The sequence below is a fragment of the Platichthys flesus genome, chromosome 5 (genome assembly GCF_949316205.1).
Source record: "Platichthys flesus chromosome 5, fPlaFle2.1, whole genome shotgun sequence".
In the NCBI taxonomy this organism is placed as follows: domain Eukaryota; kingdom Metazoa; phylum Chordata; class Actinopteri; order Pleuronectiformes; family Pleuronectidae; genus Platichthys; species Platichthys flesus.
The window spans coordinates 15,151,856-15,171,950 of record NC_084949.1 but is presented as its reverse complement, the minus strand read 5'-3'; the positions used below and the strand labels follow the sequence as shown (position 1 = coordinate 15,171,950).

General features: G+C 41.5%; 5 protein-coding genes across 5 annotated transcripts; 3 read left to right on the top strand and 2 right to left on the bottom strand.

Moving 5' to 3' along the window:
* Nucleotides 1-417: 417 nt before the first annotated feature.
* LOC133953530 (uncharacterized) lies at nt 418-3,185 on the top strand. Its single transcript, XM_062387465.1, has 6 exons — nt 418-673; nt 1,104-1,246; nt 2,072-2,133; nt 2,222-2,335; nt 2,491-2,589; nt 2,699-3,185. Exons 1-6 carry the CDS (start codon nt 566-568, stop codon nt 2,821-2,823), a joined length of 651 nt encoding a protein of 216 aa, XP_062243449.1. The 5' UTR covers nt 418-565; the 3' UTR covers nt 2,824-3,185.
* A 591-nt stretch (nt 3,186-3,776) lies between these two features.
* On the top strand, nt 3,777-5,838 carry LOC133954271 (uncharacterized). The gene is made up of 6 exons (XM_062388625.1): nt 3,777-3,985; nt 4,108-4,253; nt 4,415-4,476; nt 4,588-4,698; nt 5,058-5,156; nt 5,586-5,838. The coding sequence occupies exons 1-6, from the start codon at nt 3,863-3,865 to the stop codon at nt 5,735-5,737; spliced, it is 693 nt and encodes a 230-aa protein (XP_062244609.1). The 5' UTR covers nt 3,777-3,862; the 3' UTR covers nt 5,738-5,838.
* Nucleotides 5,839-5,992: 154 nt separating this feature from the next.
* Nucleotides 5,993-12,893, bottom strand: chic2 (cysteine-rich hydrophobic domain 2). Its single transcript, XM_062388626.1, has 6 exons — nt 12,562-12,893; nt 11,067-11,121; nt 10,670-10,825; nt 10,485-10,541; nt 10,337-10,396; nt 5,993-9,206 (listed from the first exon to the last, which is right to left on the bottom strand). Exons 1-6 carry the CDS (start codon nt 12,690-12,692, stop codon nt 9,156-9,158), a joined length of 510 nt encoding a protein of 169 aa, XP_062244610.1. The 5' UTR covers nt 12,693-12,893; the 3' UTR covers nt 5,993-9,155.
* Nucleotides 12,894-13,833: 940 nt separating this feature from the next.
* Nucleotides 13,834-15,311, top strand: rhbdd2 (rhomboid domain containing 2). Its single transcript, XM_062388622.1, has one exon. It carries the CDS (start codon nt 14,100-14,102, stop codon nt 15,060-15,062), a length of 963 nt encoding a protein of 320 aa, XP_062244606.1. The 5' UTR covers nt 13,834-14,099; the 3' UTR covers nt 15,063-15,311.
* A 647-nt stretch (nt 15,312-15,958) lies between these two features.
* Nucleotides 15,959-18,484, bottom strand: LOC133954270 (OCIA domain-containing protein 1). The gene is made up of 8 exons (XM_062388623.1): nt 18,293-18,484; nt 18,012-18,096; nt 17,252-17,305; nt 17,104-17,151; nt 16,782-16,911; nt 16,541-16,701; nt 16,253-16,420; nt 15,959-16,131 (listed from the first exon to the last, which is right to left on the bottom strand). The coding sequence occupies exons 1-8, from the start codon at nt 18,344-18,346 to the stop codon at nt 16,094-16,096; spliced, it is 738 nt and encodes a 245-aa protein (XP_062244607.1). The 5' UTR covers nt 18,347-18,484; the 3' UTR covers nt 15,959-16,093.
* Between the last annotated feature and the right edge of the window lie 1,611 nt (nt 18,485-20,095).

Here is a 20,095-nt window from a genome sequence, read left to right as displayed (position 1 = left end):
TTTACTTTTTTCCACATCGTGACACTTAAATTTAACCCTATTTTTTGGGGAACTATAAGTAATGCATATAAATTAGGTAAATGAGTTTGCTTTATGTATGGTTGCACACATTAACACACTAATGCTCACATCTTCACATCTAATGTAACACAGGGTTGTTTTCCATGGAAATTGCACAATGTAAAAATATATTAATTAAATGAAACCAAGAGAATTGGTTTAAACCTTTCTTAAACTGATTGCGTGTGTTCATTAGTCTCATCCCCCGATCAGAGAGGATTATGGGCAATTTAATAGAGGCCATTAACATACATACAGTGTAAAGCATCAACAAAACCTCCTTGTTGTATGTGGTTGGATCAAAATTCCTCACAGAGGGTCAAAGTCTCCCTTCCCTCTCCACCCCCCCCGGTGCTGTTTGCTCTGGTTACATGAGCTCACACAGAAGAGAGTGAGAGGCCGTGGATGAAGACATTTACCTGGAGACGACAAAAATAAAAAGGGCCTCAACGCACAGGAGCCACAGAAGAAAATCCTGAGGAGAAAAGAGAGTAGAGCCATCCAGATGATGAAGTGTGTTGTTGTGTTGCTGAGCCTCCTCTCAGTGGGTCGCTCGGACCCGGAGAGCGGCTGCGACCGTCTGGTTCAACCAATCACCATCAGCAATGAACAGGTATGTGCTCAACTTTGCAGCTTATATTTTTCATTTCAGTCCATAAATAAAATGTAATATTGATAATTATCTCCTAAAGAGTAAATAAACAAACATGAAACTTAGAATGAACGTGATCCTTCATATCACCGAGTGGATCCTCTTCCATGCTGCAACACCATGTTTCCATGGCAGCCAGCAGGATTTGATGTTACCTGAATGCCACCCTATAGTTTCTTCTACGCACTTGGAAAGATTACAGGAGGATTGGTTTATTGTTTGCCATCTGCAACCTCTTTAAAGATAGGGTTGGTAATCCTGAAAAAACTAGCATAGCAACCACATGTATACATATGGCTATAAGAACATTAAGGGGATTTCAACAAATAAGATAAAGAAAAGAGGTTGAGAAACACTGACAAATATCCCGTGCTCTGTCCGTGTGTTCCAGATGCTTGGTAGGTGGCTGTACATCGGGGGGAGCACTGACCTCCCAGGAAGCCGCTCGCTGGGCCATCTGATGACCAGTGTCTGGTTGGACGTCACTGCCACTTCCCAGAGCAACATCCTGAACATCCTCCAGACTCAGAGAATGTAAACCCCCTCCCACACTGACACCACAGCACTGTTATAAGCACCTCCGTCCAGTAAGCACACCATGGGAATTTACATTGAGTGGACCGCAATAAACAAGGAGGAAATATATTTGTTCTAACTTTATATTTTATCATTGCAAAAGTTCACACTAAATCAATTGGCTTGGGCCAGTCTGCCAGCTTTTAATTGTGTGCATATAAACATGTGTCATCGTTGCCAGTTTGCAGAGCCTCAGCTTCCGTCCAGTATTTAGCATGTTTGTCGACAGATGTTTGCATGTATGTAAAGACATTTTCAGCCATGAATTGGAAAATCTCTGGACCCAATTTTCTGGACATTTTCCAGACATTGCCTCTCATATATCAAGAGCTCAGATGTGTCCACAACAACAGGGAAATAACCAGATAATACAGAGGAGGGGGGGGGGGGGGGGGGCAGTTGGGTAAAGCATGCAGGACACAATGCATCAAATCCTTTGTGGAGACAACTTGTTTTTGTGACATCACATCGACACCAGCGTTGGCCCTTATCACACAGAGTTCTTGAATCTCGTTGTCTCTCCAACTTGAGATCTTTGTTGGCATCCTAGGAGATTTGTGTTCTTGCAGTTTCGCGTACGTTAGAAACGCCATCAGCGTGACCTCTGTTTCCCTGTGAATCCTCCGGACATTTCCCTGCTGAATTCTAACACGGTCTCACTAAGACATTTTCTTGACTAGTTACTCGAGGGCTGGCAGGGAAAGTTCCATAAAGTGCATCAGAATACAGTCGACTCTCTTGTGGTATTAACTTTTGATGCCGCTTTTATTTTCTTCCTCACAGATACAGTGATTGTTCGAGCTTAACCTACAACGCGACCTTTGAGAACAGCACAATGTTAATAGGTTAGTGATGAACAGCCGTCATGTGGGTAAGATTCTTTCACCTGCATTAAAAGATATTCAAGCTCCTGAAGTGTGCGTGTTTTTACAGAGCAACCTTTCCACCTGAAGGAAGTCTATCTGCCGACTGACTGCTCCGACTGTCTGGTCGTCTATGAAGAAGTTATCTCTGGCACAGACACGTTTACCAGTCTTCTGCTTTTCAGTAAGAAATACTCGGCTCTAAAACTCAGAATTAACTCTTTTTGTACACAATAGTTTTCTGATGAAATCACTCTACACCAGGCAGCTATTAATTTTTGGGAAAGGATGAACGGCTTTTGTAAGACATACAAATAATAAAACGTCTTTATTTTTCAGGCAGGAGAAAGAGTGTCTCTGCCGTCACTCAGGAGATGCTCATGAGACAGGCAGAATGTCTCCGCATGCAGTCGCCCATAATGATAAACCCCAACTACGGTGAGATTTTTATAGTGATATTTTTGTTTCTGTCTGCTGGGCCTTTATAATATGATTCAGAGATGTTTGCTTTGTGACTTATTATTGTTTTTAATGTGCACATGCACAGAAATCTGTCCGGACAACATCCTGCCTTCAGAGGGACTCAGCGCCCTCAACACCGTGTTTGAAGCCAAGATGGGACATCGAGTTGCGAGACTTCTGGACAGTTTTTTTGATATGTTTGTGAACTGATTTATAATTAACGTCGAGTTGTGTCATGAGTCATTTTGAATGAGTAAACATACATTTTTACTGATTGACAATAAATGGATACAAATATTTCATGTTTGAATATATCCAAATGTCACAAGTACATTTCCATACAGTTAAAATGATGTACTCCAATCAACGTGTACAATATATATACAGTCCCTGTCACTCAATTACACATACTGTTATATTATAAACAGGTAAATATACAGGAAAGAAAGAAATAGACTAAGTTATAGCTTCTATGTCACAACATCATCATTTTTTTTGCATATAAGGAGATGTGTTTTTGCCATTTAGAGATATTATATGTAACAATTCTTCATTAAAAATAACCAAACCTATGATACTTCTTTTACTTGTGTCCTGTTATTGTTTTGATTGAGGGACCCCGAGCAGCCGAGGTGACATATTGCGTATTTAAAGTCCAATAGCTACTCTCCTATTAGCTCTTTTTTGGTCTCCACCATCTTCTGGAGGGTTTTGTTCTGAAAACTTCTTCAGTTGAATCTAAAGCCAGCTACTTGTGATTGGATTTCCATCTCATGTAAGGGTGTCTTCATATTAGTTGTGAAACTAAAAACCAATATACATTCAACTTTCTCTAAATACATTAAATAACATAATTTTTACTGCATTACATGAAATTGACGGCTTCAGTTTCTTGCAGATTCAGGTACATTTTACAGAATATAAATAATGCATTATTTATGAATATTGTTATGATCATATTTTGAACATGAACTCACAAGTTAAAGTGTGATAAGAAAAACTACCTTGAACTTTATGTGAAGAAATTAAAATCCACACCCTCCTGTATCACGTATAATATTCACCATCAGTTACGTTGTTCGTACTCTTACTCCCCCACTGACCTTCAACCACATTGCAACACAAGTGTAAACAGATGTCAATATTTCATTTGGAATGAGCCTCTGATGCAACAGTTTTGTCCTGAAGAAGACGCAGTCAGCTTCAAACGGGGACCAGTGAGATCCACAGACACACTGAATCAGGAGCCATGATGATGGAGGTCGTTTATGTTGCCGTGGCTGCGCTCAGTCTTCTGTCTGTGGGACAGTCGGCTCCCGTGACGAGCTGTGAGACTCTAATCCAACCTCTTGTGATCCCGGGAAGAGACCAGGTAAGACACACTCTCTTATCTGACTTGCCCCGAGTCTCTTACATTCTCATTTCGTGCGATATTGTACAATTGTGACCATATCTGTCATTTTACATAACTGAGGTTGGGACTGTCTCTTTCAGCTGCTGGGGAAATGGATATATGCAGCAGAAAGCGTAACCATTCCAGGGGCCAGGTTGCTGACCGATCTGCTTGCGGGAAGCGCCTGGAGCAAAATGACGTCTGCCAACGAGAGTGATGCCATCGATCTAGTTCAAGTTCAATCAACGTAACATAAAGCTTAAATCTCATGAGTGAATCAAAACTACTGCTGTCACATCTTATCCAGGTCAACGTCTTGCCTAGAGTGTGCAGTTCTGTTTTTTGGTCAAATTTAAAAAAGTTGGTTGCACAATTTCACCTTTTTTTGTTTCTTTTTTTTATTTGTAGCATTGACCGATGCTACTCTCTAAGAACTAAGCTGACCTTGCAAAACAGCACTCTGTATATGGGTGAGTAGTATTGATGGAGCCAGCACTGCGCAAACAGATATGAACTTTGTGCCTAGTATTGCAACAGCCTTCTCTGTTGATTTGTGTGTTTATTTATTTGTGTGTCCATAGAGCATCCTTACCCTGCTGTTGTCACCCTGCTGAACACTGGCTGTTCTGACTGCCTTGTTTTATTCTCAAGATTCACCCTTGGAAGCGCATTCAGCAGCCTGCAGCTCCTGAGTAAGAATAAAGACACACAGACCGATGGGAGATTGGCACTTTTTCCTGATAATATTTTTTACTAAAGTGGGATTTCACTGCGCTTTACTTTTCTAATGGAGTATTTTTGCATTGATAAATTTGAAGTTTTCCTCAATATGGTAGAGGATGTAAACAAATCAGCTCTCCCACGTTTGTAAGAATATCATGTTGTCCTATTTCTTGACTGGGAGTCAGATTAATCACAAACTGAATTCCAAAGGAAGCAGGATTTTTTTAGTCAATTTAGGGATCAGCTAAATGTGTAATCTTTGGATTTCCTTGAATGACTGTGCACACACTCACTAGTTCGTCTGCTTGACACCTGCTCTGTCCCACAGGCAGGAGAAGGGGAGTGTCTGTTGCTGAGAAGCAGGAGTTTCTCAAGCAGGTAGAGTGTCTGAATTTACCATCACCTGCTTTCCTGGACCCAGAGAAAGGTACATTCATATCAGATATTCACTGCAGGTGTCTAATGCAGTTTTTTATTGCCTATTTATATTTATTTTTATAATGTTAAGGGTTTTTACAGTGCTTGTGAATCCAGAATGTACCAGAACCTTTAATCGTCTAAACAACATTTGAATGGTGGCTTCATTTGTGCCGCAGCTGCAGTATTTGAACTGTTGTGTGACCATTAACAAACTTGATACAGCACAACCAGCAGTAAAATGCTGTTACATAAACACATCAACTGTCCATTGAATTCCCAAGTGAAGTTAGATTTATATTAGATCCCACACGTTTTTCACTATGCATATGAATCCGAAGCATTGGATCGACCGTGGTATGATAAACTTGTGTACCTGTGAAAGTTACCCGGATACATTTTTTTTGTAAATTAATTCACGATCCTCTCGACGTTGCAGGTTTGTGTCCAGATGATTCTCTCTCTCTAGGAAGCGAGACCATTGACATGACCAGTGCCATCGATGACCTGAAGTCTGAGTGGTCTAGCATGCTTGGCAACATTACAAGCATGATAGGATTGGACACCCTGCTCAAACTGTTCTCCAAGTGAAGAGCATGATTCAAATAAAATCAACTAATCACAACATAATGAAAACACCAAGTCTATGTGAAGACAAGTCTTCTATTAAAAAGTAAGAGGTATCAGACGTATGACTGTTGTTCTTCACTTTCTTTGAAATCAGATCAGAGAATTACTGCGTGAAAATGAATAATGTTGAAAAATACCCTGTGTTGCAGAACAACAAACAGACATGAAAACATAACCTTGGTGGAGTCGATTAAAAATCACACTGAGTTGACAGAGGAGGATGCTCATAGCCTTGTTTATTGGTAGTTTATTACTGTACATACACCTTTCTCATGAGTCATATGTACATATACCTTTCTCTCCCTCACACACACACTCACACACACGCAAACAAACAGCAAACGCAAGATTATATAAAAATGACTTGTTTTCTGTGCAGGGTTCAATCACAGTCTGAGATCTACGGAGAATATTTGCATCTGCACACACCGTGCATGCACACACACACCACAGATATCTGCATATGGCCATATGCCTCCATTTACACAGAACAGACCACAATCAAAAAATAGAAAAATGACTGATGAGCCGATTGCCGACCCTCTGGTATAACAGATAAAAAAAATGAATGTCCAAGATTTGGTTGGTCTGTGGTATAAAAGTGCTTCCTGTCCTAACAGGAAGTCCACAGACAGATTCAAATGTTGTTTTTCTTGGGGGCATGTTTCAATTCCATAACAATCTCCAGACACATCATTTTACAGCTGTTCAGGTCACGTGTGATGTCTGTTACGTCGTCACTTGACTCCCTGGTGCCACTTTAGAACATACCTGACACTGAGATTTGTCCAATGCTACATATTGTTTTTCTAGATTAATCCCCTGAGTGTGATCCATACAATCAACCAGAGCTGAGTGCCCTTCAACTCTCCGTGCAACACATAAACTCACAGTGTCAGTCAGTGTCTGGGTGGTTTGGATGAATCAAGAGGTTGACTGAGAGGGGGAGAAGTTTAATCCATATCTTCCTTCTCCCCTTTCTCCCACTTGATGGTAAGAGATTGTATGTTGAATAAAACTGAGATGTGCTATATGATGTGATCTGTAATATGTTGTCTTGGGCCTTAATCTCAAAGCAGGATTGATAGTTAGCCTGATAACTGAACGTTGTTTATTGGCACACCCTACAGATAGTGCAACATCAGGATTCATTGGAGTGGGGCAGGGCAACAAATCAATAACAAGAATTATCGCAATATAAAAAATTGAATATATACGAATATATCGCTTATACATTGTACAAGCATGGGCAGCCCTAGTTTAGAACCATGTCCAAACATCTGATTCATGTCCAATATCCACCAAGTATTTGTTGTGTGCCAGCTGTTTGGTGCTGGCCAGGTATCGTATTGTAGGTTCATCATCTTTGGAAACATCTACCTGGTGCTGCACACAAGACTTATGAGGGGAGCGAGAATGGGTCGGTACAGTTACAGACCAGGAACCACAAACAATGATCTAAACCATGGGAAGGTTTTCCGTTTGACTGTTGGTTGGTTTGTTGGCAGGGTTCCGCATTATCCAGGAAAAAATAACCTATTTAATTTGATTGTGGATCTGATAGGGTGTCTTTTGACACTTCCCATGATTTCCAAAGGAACAATTCATGGATATTGAAAATATTCTGACATATTTACGGGACTGATTTTTGTGTTTGTGCAATTTGGTCCAGATCCAAATAAAAATATGGTGAATGTAAACGTTGTTTCATAAGTCGACTGCTTGGTGCTGGTGGCGGTACGCCTTCTACTGAGTTTATAGTTTTTTCTGGATTGATTGTTAAAATGAACACGTTTCAATTTTGCTAATATAAAACACAGCTTTAAAGACCATGATGCTGATCTGGGAGTTATCTGATTTTATTCAGTGCGGTTATGAAGCTGATTTTAATAATCTTGCTTCCTGATACAGCACGCTGGTATTACCCAGGCCTCTCAATTTAATGAGCCAGACTATTTATAAGACTGAGGAACTTTCTCAGTAAGTACCCAGATCCTCAACTTGAATGCTCATATAAACAGGCCTAGGTTTGAAGATAAGTAAGAGAGGCCCATGTGAAGGTGTTAAGGACAAAGCGATTGTGTGCTTTAGTGTTGACACATGTACAGAAGACAAAAAGGGAAAAAACCATACCTTTGCAGAAAAAAAAAAACATAACTGAGGCCTACCTCACAAATGCACACTCACATGTATAAATTACAACAAAAGTAACAAAGATCAGGTATGGCAAAGATAATAATTCAAAGAAAGAACCCAACTTTGCCGAGTAAAGCGTGTCTTCATGTCTGATTTGACTTTTTTTGCATACGTTTTGCCCTCAGACTTTTCTCACACACACACACACATACACATACACACACGGTTAACAGGTTAACAAGCACAGACTGCCCCCTTCACCAGAAGAGTAAACAAAACTTGAGATACTAAAAAAATATATAAAGAAACCAAGAGTTCCTTTCATCTACACCAGTGGCCTCCTCACATGTTCCACTGTGACTCAGACGCAGTTGCCTGGCAACCAGCCAGTCACCTGCACACACACACTGGTGAAAAACACAAAATTGTTTCAGGTAAACGATGTAGCATTTAAGACCCAGTCATTCTATGGGGAGTACAGTCAAAGTGTGTGATTGTCACTGGGTTAGGGTGAGTGTGCAGAGATATGAAGGGAGGAGAGAGGACAACAATGTCTGCTAGTTGATAAGAAGTGTCTTTTGTAAGTTTTGCCCACTGGCCCAACACAGTTCAGTTGGACTCGTCGGTCCATTACTGAGTTGATTTAGATGAAGGTTCCTTTGGAGTTCTGTTATGTCACGTTGCCTCCACAGCCTAGAACCGAGAGCACCAGACCAACTGATACAAATGCACTGGGGTGTATATTTTTGCAGGTGAAGTTGGCGGCGTGACGGTAGGCAACGTATGAAAGCGTTGGTTTTATCATGGTCTGACTGTGCCATGTGCTTAGGTTAGGGAACATACAAGTGACAAAAAATAAATTCCAGTTGTAGCTTAGAAAACCCAGTTCGAGAGTCCAGCTCCTGGCTCTGAAATCAATAATACTGCCCGCGGCTGGGTTTCCTCTGACATCCCACAGGCTGGTACCGGCTTGCATGGCTAAACAGTGTGCCAGCTCGTCCGGAGGGTGAAGGTTCAACAGTGAATTCGCTCCCGTTCTGGAGCCGGGAAGCTGGATTTGTAAACAAGGGTGAAGATGGAGTATGCGTGGGAGAACGAGTCAAAAAAGGATCGATGCTACTTTGTAAACAAAAATATTGTGTTGGTGTTTTGGGATGGGGGAGTCGTTTAGGAGCTTGACAGCCATCGTGGTTCTGTGGCCGAGCTGGGCAGCAGTGGTGGTTTGAGATCAGCCACAGTTGGACTAATCCGGTCTGAAGATGGGGATCTTAGGTAGGAACTCTATGAGTATTACCTGCAGGTGATAAAGAGAAAAGAGCAGATTGTTGAAGACAAAGTGTGATGGCAATACTACCAATGTAGACATAGACTGTTCATTCTGGGTCGACACTGCAAATCGGTGCTTCTCCATGGTCCTACCAGATTCACAGAACTTTGCATTAACATGGGGAGGTAGCTTGATGACCTGAATGTTAAATTCACTGTATTATCCATAAACAGACATCCCATATTGTTTCTCAAATGAATAATCGCAATATGTGGATGTCATAAAATATTGATATTCAGTTGCAATATTGTTCATACCATGGTTAAGTATTTATCACTCATCCCTATGTTGACTGCGTCGGCAGGGGTGAGACGAAAACAACATTCAAGTCAATGCAAACCAATATCAGCAGTGTGTGGGGAAAAAATGCAGCCTCTTCATGTATGGTAATGGTGGTTACTATCCAAGTAGAAGTTGAACCTGCCTCAACTCTTGCAACAATGTAATGTCAGATCATGTAGCTGTGCATTGTGTGAGTGCACATTAGGTGGGATACTTCATAACACGAATGATGTAATTCTGTTACAGTGCTGTAGATCGTGGGGACTCAGGATATAATACATTTAGCCGTGAGATATTTTCAGTTGGAATATGGTAACTGATGAGTCAGGATGTTCCGATACCAATTCTGATACCTGGCCCTTGTCCAATATCAGCCAATACTGAGTACCATTCCCAACCCGAAATCATGCACATGGTACAGACCGCAGTTTTTTCTTGTGGGACCTTCCAGCATCAAATATTGCTAAAACTAAACCACCGGGAATTACTTTAAGAAATTGTGATTTCAAGGAAAAGAACATTGCAGTTCTAACTGAGTAAAATGAATGTTTTTTAAAAGACGTAGTATCGGAATGGTACCTAGATTTGCCTACTCGCCAATACCTCACCTGGAAGTTTGGGCAGTATCTAAGGCATTCCAGAAGCTCGGGTCATTATCGGAATATTTCTATTGATGAGCCGAAATATTATGGATCATGTATCATCGCCTCTTCAGAACCACAACATACTCAGCCCTGCACACCTTTTATCAACCATGTGCTGTAAACCCAGAAGACAAAAACAGAACTCAAACACTAACCACGGCAGATACTTACATATTCCATCATGTTGTTGGTTTCACACTTCCTTTTGCTTAGTCTCCAATGCAAACACAACTGTAAACAGAAGGTGACAGGGATCAGATGGTGTATATAACATGTTACAATACTAATATTCAGATAGCCACAGGTCTTCTCTACTCACCTTATGGTAAAGTCTGGTGTTCTCCCACTCCAAGAGCTTCTCTAACGATCTTCTTGTCTGGAAAATCAAACAGTGATGTCAAATGATATTGTTTTTGTTTCCTCAGCCAACTAAGCTTTGCAGCAAGTTGATTTTGGATACACTGTTGTTGCAAATGAGTGATGAACATTGGGGGAACGTCTCACCCTCTTGCTGAGGCAGATGACAGGCCACAAACTAAAGCCCAGCGTGCAGCAGCAGCAGAGGCAGCCGCACAGCAGCCACCGCACGTTCACCGGCAGCGTCTTCCTCAGGCAGCTGTTTACGCGATTGGTACTGGCTTTGAATTCCTCCGGCGCCACCTAAAGGAGATACATTTAGAAAATATAGTAAATAACCGTTCATGCCCGTAAATGGCAAGTTAATGTGGAAGTTAATATGTTTTTTGTCTTGGCGATGAGAATATGTGTGTGCTGATATTAGTGCCAAAGGGGAAAAGGCAACATACTGCTCTGCGGAGGATCTAGACATTTTGATGTAAAGGTAATATGATTCAAGTAATATTTATGTGATGTAATTAAAGTGAAAAAACATGACACTCACCTTCCCTGTAAGTGCTGAAGGAAATTCTGACTCAAATTTGTTACTAAGCCCAAACCTAAAGGGGAGAGGTAAAAAAAAAAGTATATGGTTAGGGATGGAGGTTAACGAGTGGATAATAAATGTGGATAATTGGCTTGAATAACAACATTTGCCTTGTGGCATTAGGTCTACTACATGTGTTTTTTTAGCATTCTACTCAAATAAGTCAATAATTATTGTTCAGAACTACAACATGGTCATAGCAGAATGTCATTATAACTAATATATTTCTACATATTGAAACTCTGTAGATTAAGATCAACACTAAATCGACAGAGTAAATGAAAGCTGCTCTTCTCCCTACCAGACTGTAGTAGACGACAAACATGAAAATCGAAAAAAATAATTCCTACAAATAGTCTGGAAACAGTTCCCTTTCTCTGAGTAAACTAATCGTTTTAAGGGTAAAATATGCTGAATCAAGTATAGGAAAACAACACAAATTCACGTGCATGGGTAATTAAATCAGAGGTAAGAACTGTTTAATAAAAGCTGTACTTTTTGTACAGTATTCTTATGATGGGATGCTTGCATTAAAACCCCAAATTGAGTCCAGGGCTCACATGATTAGCCACTTATCAAAAGCTTATTGATCGGTGTGAAGAACAAACATTTTAAAAACCAGTGTGAATTCATAGTTTTTGGAAGCAGCAGCTAAGGGGCGACTTTGTTAGAAATCATGTTCACGAGTGGCTCTGTTAGGGGAGTTTAATGCTTGTTCTCTTGTGCTTGAGTTTAAAAACTCCTCGTTTCTATGACTGAACTTTGACACGGATTATAAAAAAAGAATCAATGGAAAAGCTAACAGGGGTTAAATGGGGTCACAGCTATTTCTTGACAAGACTTCCAATCTGTGTTGAAATCAGTTATCTTTGATTGCATTAGTTCATTGAACCTCAGCAGACAATCAACAATTGATGAATTATAACTATTTAAACAGAAATGTCATCGTTTACTTTTCACATCTCCTCAGACATGCGCTGTCTTTAATAAACTCTCTTCAGTTTTGAACTTGTATTCGTTTAACACACTATCAGAAAGTAACTCTGAGAAAATGGGATGAGCCTTTATGTCTCGCCACAATTTTAGACAACAGACTAATTTTATTCATCAAAAACAAGTGACACATGCATCGATAACGTAAATAAGCGTTAGCTGCTGCCCTGGAATTGAAGCTAAGCCTGAAAACGAGGAAACAACAACACTGACAACAACTCATAAAGCAACCATCCGACCTAACGAGGCAGAATATGTATCAAATGATCCACTTCAGCTAAAACCAGAGCTACAGCCACTCCTCGCTGAGTTAGCTCTATGCTAACGGTTACTCGCAGGCTACGGTAGGTCACCGGCGGCTAACTCAGCTAGCAACCTGCTAACCACGGGAGCTCGGTGTTCCTTCACGGTGACGGTGAACAACCCCTCTCCCTTCCCGTGGGCCTCGCCGGACGCTTACACAGTGACGTGGCCGGATCCTCGCACCACCACCGGGTCCGGAGCGTACTTGAGGAGCTGCTCCTCCGCGGCCCTGTCCTCGTCCTCCTCTTCCTCCTCCTCCTCGTAGATCTCGTCAAAGTCCTCCATCATCGCACGACTCGGCCTCGCGCTTCCCGGGGGGGACACCGGGAGAGACACGGTGCCGGCGGACAGAGGGAGCTTACCGGCGAGAGAGTGTCGGGAGAGCCGTGAAGACGCGCGGGGGGGAAAAATCAGTCCGTCCCGGAGAAGATTCAGTTCACATCGTTCACTTCAGCAGAACAGAAACAAAACATCAACATCCGCCGCAGTTACCGGACGACACCGGAAGGGGGGCAGACGTGCTGACGTCTCAGCACGTTTTTACACAGGCGATCATTTGACACCAGGCACAACTCATCGTAGTAATTTTTCTTAAACACAAATATCAAAATATATATCGTCTCTACTTTTTAAATGAAAAAGCAACAACTCATAATTGAAACAAAACAAAAATCAATATCCGCACAGGGAAAATAGAAAAGTCAAAATATACAGTCCCTGTATGTCATTTGTTTCATATGCCATGTGCCCTGTCTTATTTTAATCTGTTGAGTGTTATCCTTCTTTATCTATATGATATTGTACATTTATACATATTCTACTTTTAAATAAAAACACATTTAAAGTTAGTTAGGTATCATCAACCAGTGGACGGAGTATGACAATAAGTTTTTATTATACAGAGTATGTATGTACTGAATTATAACCTGTGTCAATGTGGATTAAGCTTTTACTAAAAAGTTAATTGGTAATTTTATCTAATCAGTGCATTATACAAAGTATATTTTAAATATCTCAAATTGTACTCAAACTTAAGTGTAGTCCTTGAGTACTTCCCATCACTGTTGCTACTATATAATATATTATATTATGTTTTTACTATTTATTAACAACAATAATAACCCTGGCGCGACCAGTGTACTACTACTGCTACTAGAACAGCGCTGATAATAATGAACCGGAAACAAGCAAATACTACTTCAGAATAAGGTAGAACCACGACAAGAAGTTATATGCAGCCTTCCTCTTGCCCCAGCAGACTTTAGAAAGCTGGAATTTTACAGTATTGACTCACTTGAAATTCATATGTGTGAACTCTTTAACTAATCCACGAATTCACAAGTAACGTTTAATCAAGAATCTGCCACCATTCTGTTAAACTTACTTTATTTTGAATGGTTTGACCGGACATACAGTCGAACCAGCCTTATCCTGGTTTGCTTCGTTTACTTCTCCACGGTCGTGTTCAGGCTGCCATCAGTAAAATGATTTCTCTGTGATTGTAGAAGTTGTGTTGATCCAGATGCATCAGTTTGAGAAGTAAACAGCGGACACCACGTGGATGAGACAGTACTTCCTGTTTCAGAAGGAGCGTGGAGACGATTGAAGCGCTGCTGGTTCGACGATTTCCTGGTTATCGCTTGAATCAGTTCAATTAGCTGTGAATGACTGTAGTTAAATAGCTCAGTGGCAGCCATGGATTACTTGAAAATCATATCAGAGGTTGTAAAAGACATGGTTCCTGTCATCACCGGTGGTGTTTTCACTCTGGCCCTGCTATCATGTGCTTTATTCTGTATTCAAACGTACTTCAGCTTAACTCAGGGGTTCCTCAGTGTCGGTGCCGCTGTCTTCCAAAGTGGACACATCCACAGACTCTTCGTGTTCCCCGTCTATCATAGAAGTTTAGCTCAGCTGCTCCTGAACATCACAGCCCTGGTGTTCCTCTGTGGCAGCCTGGAGAAAGGTGTGGGCACCGTCCGCTTCCTGTCTGTCTTCCTGCTGCTGTCCAGCACCACCGGCCTCTGCTACAGCTTCCTGGATCTGCTACTGCAGGTCGACAGCAGCCAGACTCACACCCACACCGAAGGCCTGGTCCCTGTGGCCCTCGCCTGTGTGGCTCTCACCACCATGCACACGAAGGTGAGCAAAGGGTTCCTGTGTGGAGTCAGTTTCCCCGCCATGGTTCTCCCCTGGGTGTTCCTCCTCCTCGCCAGCGCCCTCTTTCCTCACTGTGTGCTCCCCTGTAACGTCATCGCCATCCTGGTCGGGTGGATGCACGGGAAAGGATGGTTCTCTCTTCTGGAAGTGTCAGAGGCCAGGGCAGGTGTTGTGGAGAAGCTGATGCCATTCAGGCTGCTGAGGAGCATCTGCGGTGACCTGTTTGTCCCCGCCTCCGCAGAAGAAAGGAGGAAGACCCTGCTTCCACAGATCAATCCAACACCAGGCTCCTACCCGGTCCAGGCTTATGCTCCAATATCAAGCGTTAACTCTGCTGCTACTGTGTTGTACGAAGGTTGGCCCAACACAAAGAGCGCTCTGTCTGGTCCAACTCCTCCTCTTCATTCTCATGGACATGGACCGACACAGAACTTAGGACTCAATCACGGCCACAGCTGCAACCACAGCCACCACGCTCATAGCCATGGTCATGTTTAGTTCTACATCCCCACATATGCTTAGAAGCCATATTTTGTACTGCTTTATTCTCCAAAACCACAATAAGTAATAGTGCAACTGCTGCAGATCTTGTCACTGAGCTGTGTGGACTACAAAGTAAAAGAAAAAGGCAACTGACAAGATGATCGACCTTCTTGAATGATGAAATGACATTGAATGTTTTAATGTGTCAGGGGACATTTGTGCATACTTTTAATTTTGACTGTCTTTTGTATTATTTGTTTCTTATTTCTGCAAATAAATACGTGCGTGTTACGCCATGACAAATTAACCGTCATCAGAAAAGTGGAATTGTTGCAGAAAGTCAATCGTGTGCACATTCTGTTATTGGAAAACCTCAATGGACTGGGAAAAACAAATGTTTCAACCCTACCAGATTATCATATGTGATATAGGACAAGGTGTAACAATATATGGGTGAAATGCTGAGGTTGATTACATCCTGCTGATGTCATAGGCAAGTGCTTTTGATATTTATAAAATTATAACAATTTGTATAATATGATTATTTTTGTGATGCAATGTTTTTGCTAGTATTTCCTCTAATAGGCATCACTGGATCTTGATGTCGGCTAAATGGATTTTTGGCGATTTGTGCGATGTAGACACTGACTTTAAAGTTTTTAGAGCTTCCATACATTTTTTCCCTTTGAAACTCAATTGTTTATATTGTGTTGGTTTATAGCCTTTCAACCACTAATCTAGTTGGTATACATTCCCCAAAACCAATGCTCATATTATCGCTTAAAAAGCAAAAACTCAATATACCATCACTTGCTTGTGAAAAAAACTATATTGAGTGCAAGCAGCTGTAAGATGTAGCGTCAATATTGTTTTCTTTTAATTCAACTCAATGCCTAAGAAAAGAGAGACAGTTCTAGTCTTCAAGCGGTTTGGTTTAATTGATTCACTCACAAATATATACTGATCACAAACTCATACATTTTCATGTCTCCTGAGGCTTAGTGTGTTGCTTAGTCAGACTCAAGTGTCTCAGCGCAAATAAGGACTCATTCGTCCCAGGAGTCTCCATAGGCATTTTTCTTTGCTAAAAGACGAGAGAGAAAAAGGAAAAATAAGTTAAAAACATCAGATGCACCTGAATATAAACCCCTCCAGAATTTCCTAACCCGGCAGGGGTTTAACCCATTTACGCAGCAGCAGCTTACCCTCTTTCTTGGGTCTTTCTCGCTCCTTCTCAGGGGTTGTTTTGAGCTGCGTCTCAGCCTTCTGGGTTAGTGCAACCTCGTAGTTCTCTCTGTTTTTGCCCCTTAGGTCCTCATAGAGGATCGATTTCCTGCTGGGCTCCTCCTCGCCCATATATGACTGGCCTGACGCTGATGGGGACAGCGACCGAAAAACATACACATTATGTTGATTAGCAAGGGTTGATTTGTGCAGAATACAAAAATAAACTAATTTTTACATTACAATAATCATTATTCCGTTTTTTTTACCTGTGGCGCTGTGGTCGTCTGCTTTGGGTGCCTCGGATTTGAAGCCGTACTCATAGTCTCTGCTGTTGCGGGCCATTGGGCTGGTGGCATCTGCTGGCTTGAACATGGGGTCAAATGACTGGTTGTCTGGGTCACTCATCTCTGTCTGGGGACCCCTGGGACTGTGAGAACACAGGAATGGTAAAGGGGAAGTTCAATAGATCAAAACACGCAGTAATACAAACAAGTGTGTAATGCTCACTTTTGTGGAGGCTGCCCTGTCCTCTGTCTAAGAGCTTCTCCCAGAGGAGAGCTCTCCAACCTCTTGAACTTCTCCTGGCACGTCTTCATGTACGACATCTTCCCAACCAGGTAGCCACAAAAGCCAGCAACTGGAGACAACCACAGATATAATAACCCATGTTAGAAATTCCACACATGGGACATTTTTACTCTCTCTATATACATTTGTTTAATGTCGATATGATGATAGTTGTCTGAGGTGTTGTTATAGCAGTTAGTCGACACATTGATATAATGCTTCTGAGAGGGTTTCTCTCCCATCTTAACATTCAAGAACTCACAGGCCACTTTGGGTAGCGATCCAAGCCTTGGAGATGCAGTCAGGGTCCCTGCAAATAAAACGGAATAGGGTCAACTTAAAGATTCAACACGTGTTTACATCAGTTCACTGATATTTGGTTTATTACTCGACATTGTGCACAGTCTTACCTTTGGCAACCAGTGCTTGGGTGATAGCCATGCCGACCACAGAGAAGGGCACAGCTGTGAAGGAGGCATGTTGATGAATACAGAGGAGACACAGAAGCATGTTTTCTCCATGTTAAATCAAAGGAATAGTTTAGCCAAAAATAAAAATTCACTCATTATCCACTCACCACTTTGCTGATGGAGGGGCAGGTGAAGGGCTTGAGTCCACAACCCACTTTTGGAGTTTCAGGGGTATCAGTGTTGCAGCCAAATGTAATAAAATTGAAGTAACTGCTATTAACGAGCATATAATGCCTCCATACTGCTCCTGTGGTGTCATCCAAGTGTCCCTAAGCCTCGACATTCAAATCTGACTCGAAAAAGCATCATTTACACCATGTGTTAAACTTAAATGTCCTCTGATATCCTCCTCTGGAGCCGCCATCAGCGTGGATCATAGCAGACATTTAGGCTAAAAACTAAGTGTAAATGAATTTGAATGTCAGGGCTTCCGGAGACTTGTATTGCACCTGTTGTTTTGAAGAAGTGGTCACCAGTTACCCTTACTGGTTTGGATTTGACTGAAACACCTTTTACCCCTGAAACTCCTAAAGGGTTTTGTGGACACATCACCCAACCCCTCCATCGGCATTGCGGTGATTCGAAAAATATGTGAATATTCATTTCTGGGTGAGCTATCCCTTTAAAAAGAGTAGTCTGACGTGTGTGTGTGTGTGTGTGTGTGCGTGTATGTGTGTGTGTGTGCATGATATGAACTTACACCTGTACCAGAAGCTCTCCTGGTTGCACTCCTTGAACACATTCTTCTCCTCCTCCGTGGGGATGTAGTCAACACCCACTGGCATCTGCACATCAACACACACCACATGTATCAGTATCCACGTTGAAGTCATGAGTTAGTTCCCACACGATGGGCTCGTTGGCAGACAGCGCCACTTCCCAGACTGACTGATGAGATTAGAACAGCAGGAGACACAACAGTATCATGCGAAGGGAAGCTAGCTCCGGAGCTAACACGTTAGCATCCTGTAGTTTGTTTACCTGCGCTCCTCTGCGCGGCTGTTCCTCTGAATAACCCGAGGTGGCGGACGACATGTCGGACACAGATTCGGCGCTAGTGTCCGGGTTCAAACCATGTGGGATAACAAAGTTTGTTACGCCACTGTTTTCACTGACCCCCTCACTATGTCATTGGCCCCAGCTAACACTGACACACACCCCGGAAGTGAAAACAAGACGCATGTGTAGGTCACATGAACGGATAAAGTGTTGGTGTCATAATTTATACACTCGAGCGAGCACTTATAAATAATAAGCATGTTAATCATAAACCACGGTTTTAAATCCTAATAGTGAGTTCAGCGAATGAGTTTTAAAAAGGATCTTTTATTTTGAAATTTCAAGGTTTTGAAAAGTCTACGTACGCCCACTACTGGCTATAGATATAATGATCGTTTCAGCATTATGACATTGCATTGTATTATATTATAGACGGTGTATATCATCTATGTATCACCATATGTATTCTAAGAGCAGTTATAGTGTTTTTAAATGCAGAATACTGCACATTTTTTATACGGTTTATCGGTAGTATTCATACCCTTTAACAAACCCTTACAGAGTACATTTACTCAAGCATTGAACTTAACAATCACATGAAGTGTTCTACTTCAATGTTACTTTATACTCCACTCCACTACATTTCAGAGGTTTTTCTACCCTTGATAACAGAATTCACAATAAATCAATAAAAAGATTCCTGCAAAAAGCAGAACTACTATAGGGTCAGGTTTAAATAAGTGTTTAAGGCTCAAATAGGTCAAAGTAGTTTACAATAGTTCACAAAAAAAAGCCCCCAGGTTTATCATGTGAACCCCTAAACTGGCATCCTCTTAACTCAACTACCCAACTGTGTACAAAGTAGCCCTCTAGCTCCAACCGGAGCAGCTAAAATTGTAAGTACATCAGGCTCACAAAACAAGGTGGAAGAATGCATGTTTGTATGATTTGCCAATAAGAACGATAATGGTGTAATAGCGATGTATGGTGCCTAGGTGATACTGTTGCACTTGCCCACTGAGAATAAAGACTTTGACTGCTTCTTACATATGCTCTTATAACGTAGAACCAATCTGGGTTATTTGTGTTAAGAACTCAGTAAAGCTGAGGATTTAATAAAGTTCAAATGTGTTTTCCATTCTAGCTCCCGGCAGGAAGAGACAAGATCACAATCAATAGTCTGACATTTATTGATGAACCTAAAAATAGAGGGGTATTTCCCTCCCTTTGTTGCCCCAGTTATCCTCCGTTCAGCTTTGCAACATGACGGGAGAGACCAGACAGAAAATCATCTAATTTGTGCTGGCGTGTGTTGCACATGCAGTACCTCAACTTTAAAGTGTGTTTATGGTCAGGGAAGGTGACACTAGATCAGAGCAGCATTTGAGCTGATCCGACCATCACAGTGGGGCATATGGTTTAATCAGACGGGCACTTGGCTGCAGAGGGTCAACAGGGATGATCAATAATGGCAGGTGAGGTCATGCTGGGGGCATTTTGGCAAACCTGATGCACACCCGGGTCACTCAAGTACCAATCTGTTGTGGTGCACTTGTACAATAACCCAGTAAAAGATCACAACTGAGTATAGCTGATATTAGGAAAGAAGAAAAATTGAATTGAAAGGAACACCTTTATTGTCATTGAACAAAAGAAAGCAGTACATCATAATCAGAGTCACTATTTCTGAAAAAACTGTGCAAATCTACATATAAATATACATGTATATAAAAAAAAGTTTAAAATCAAACAAATGACACAAACCAATAAGTACACAAACTTTAA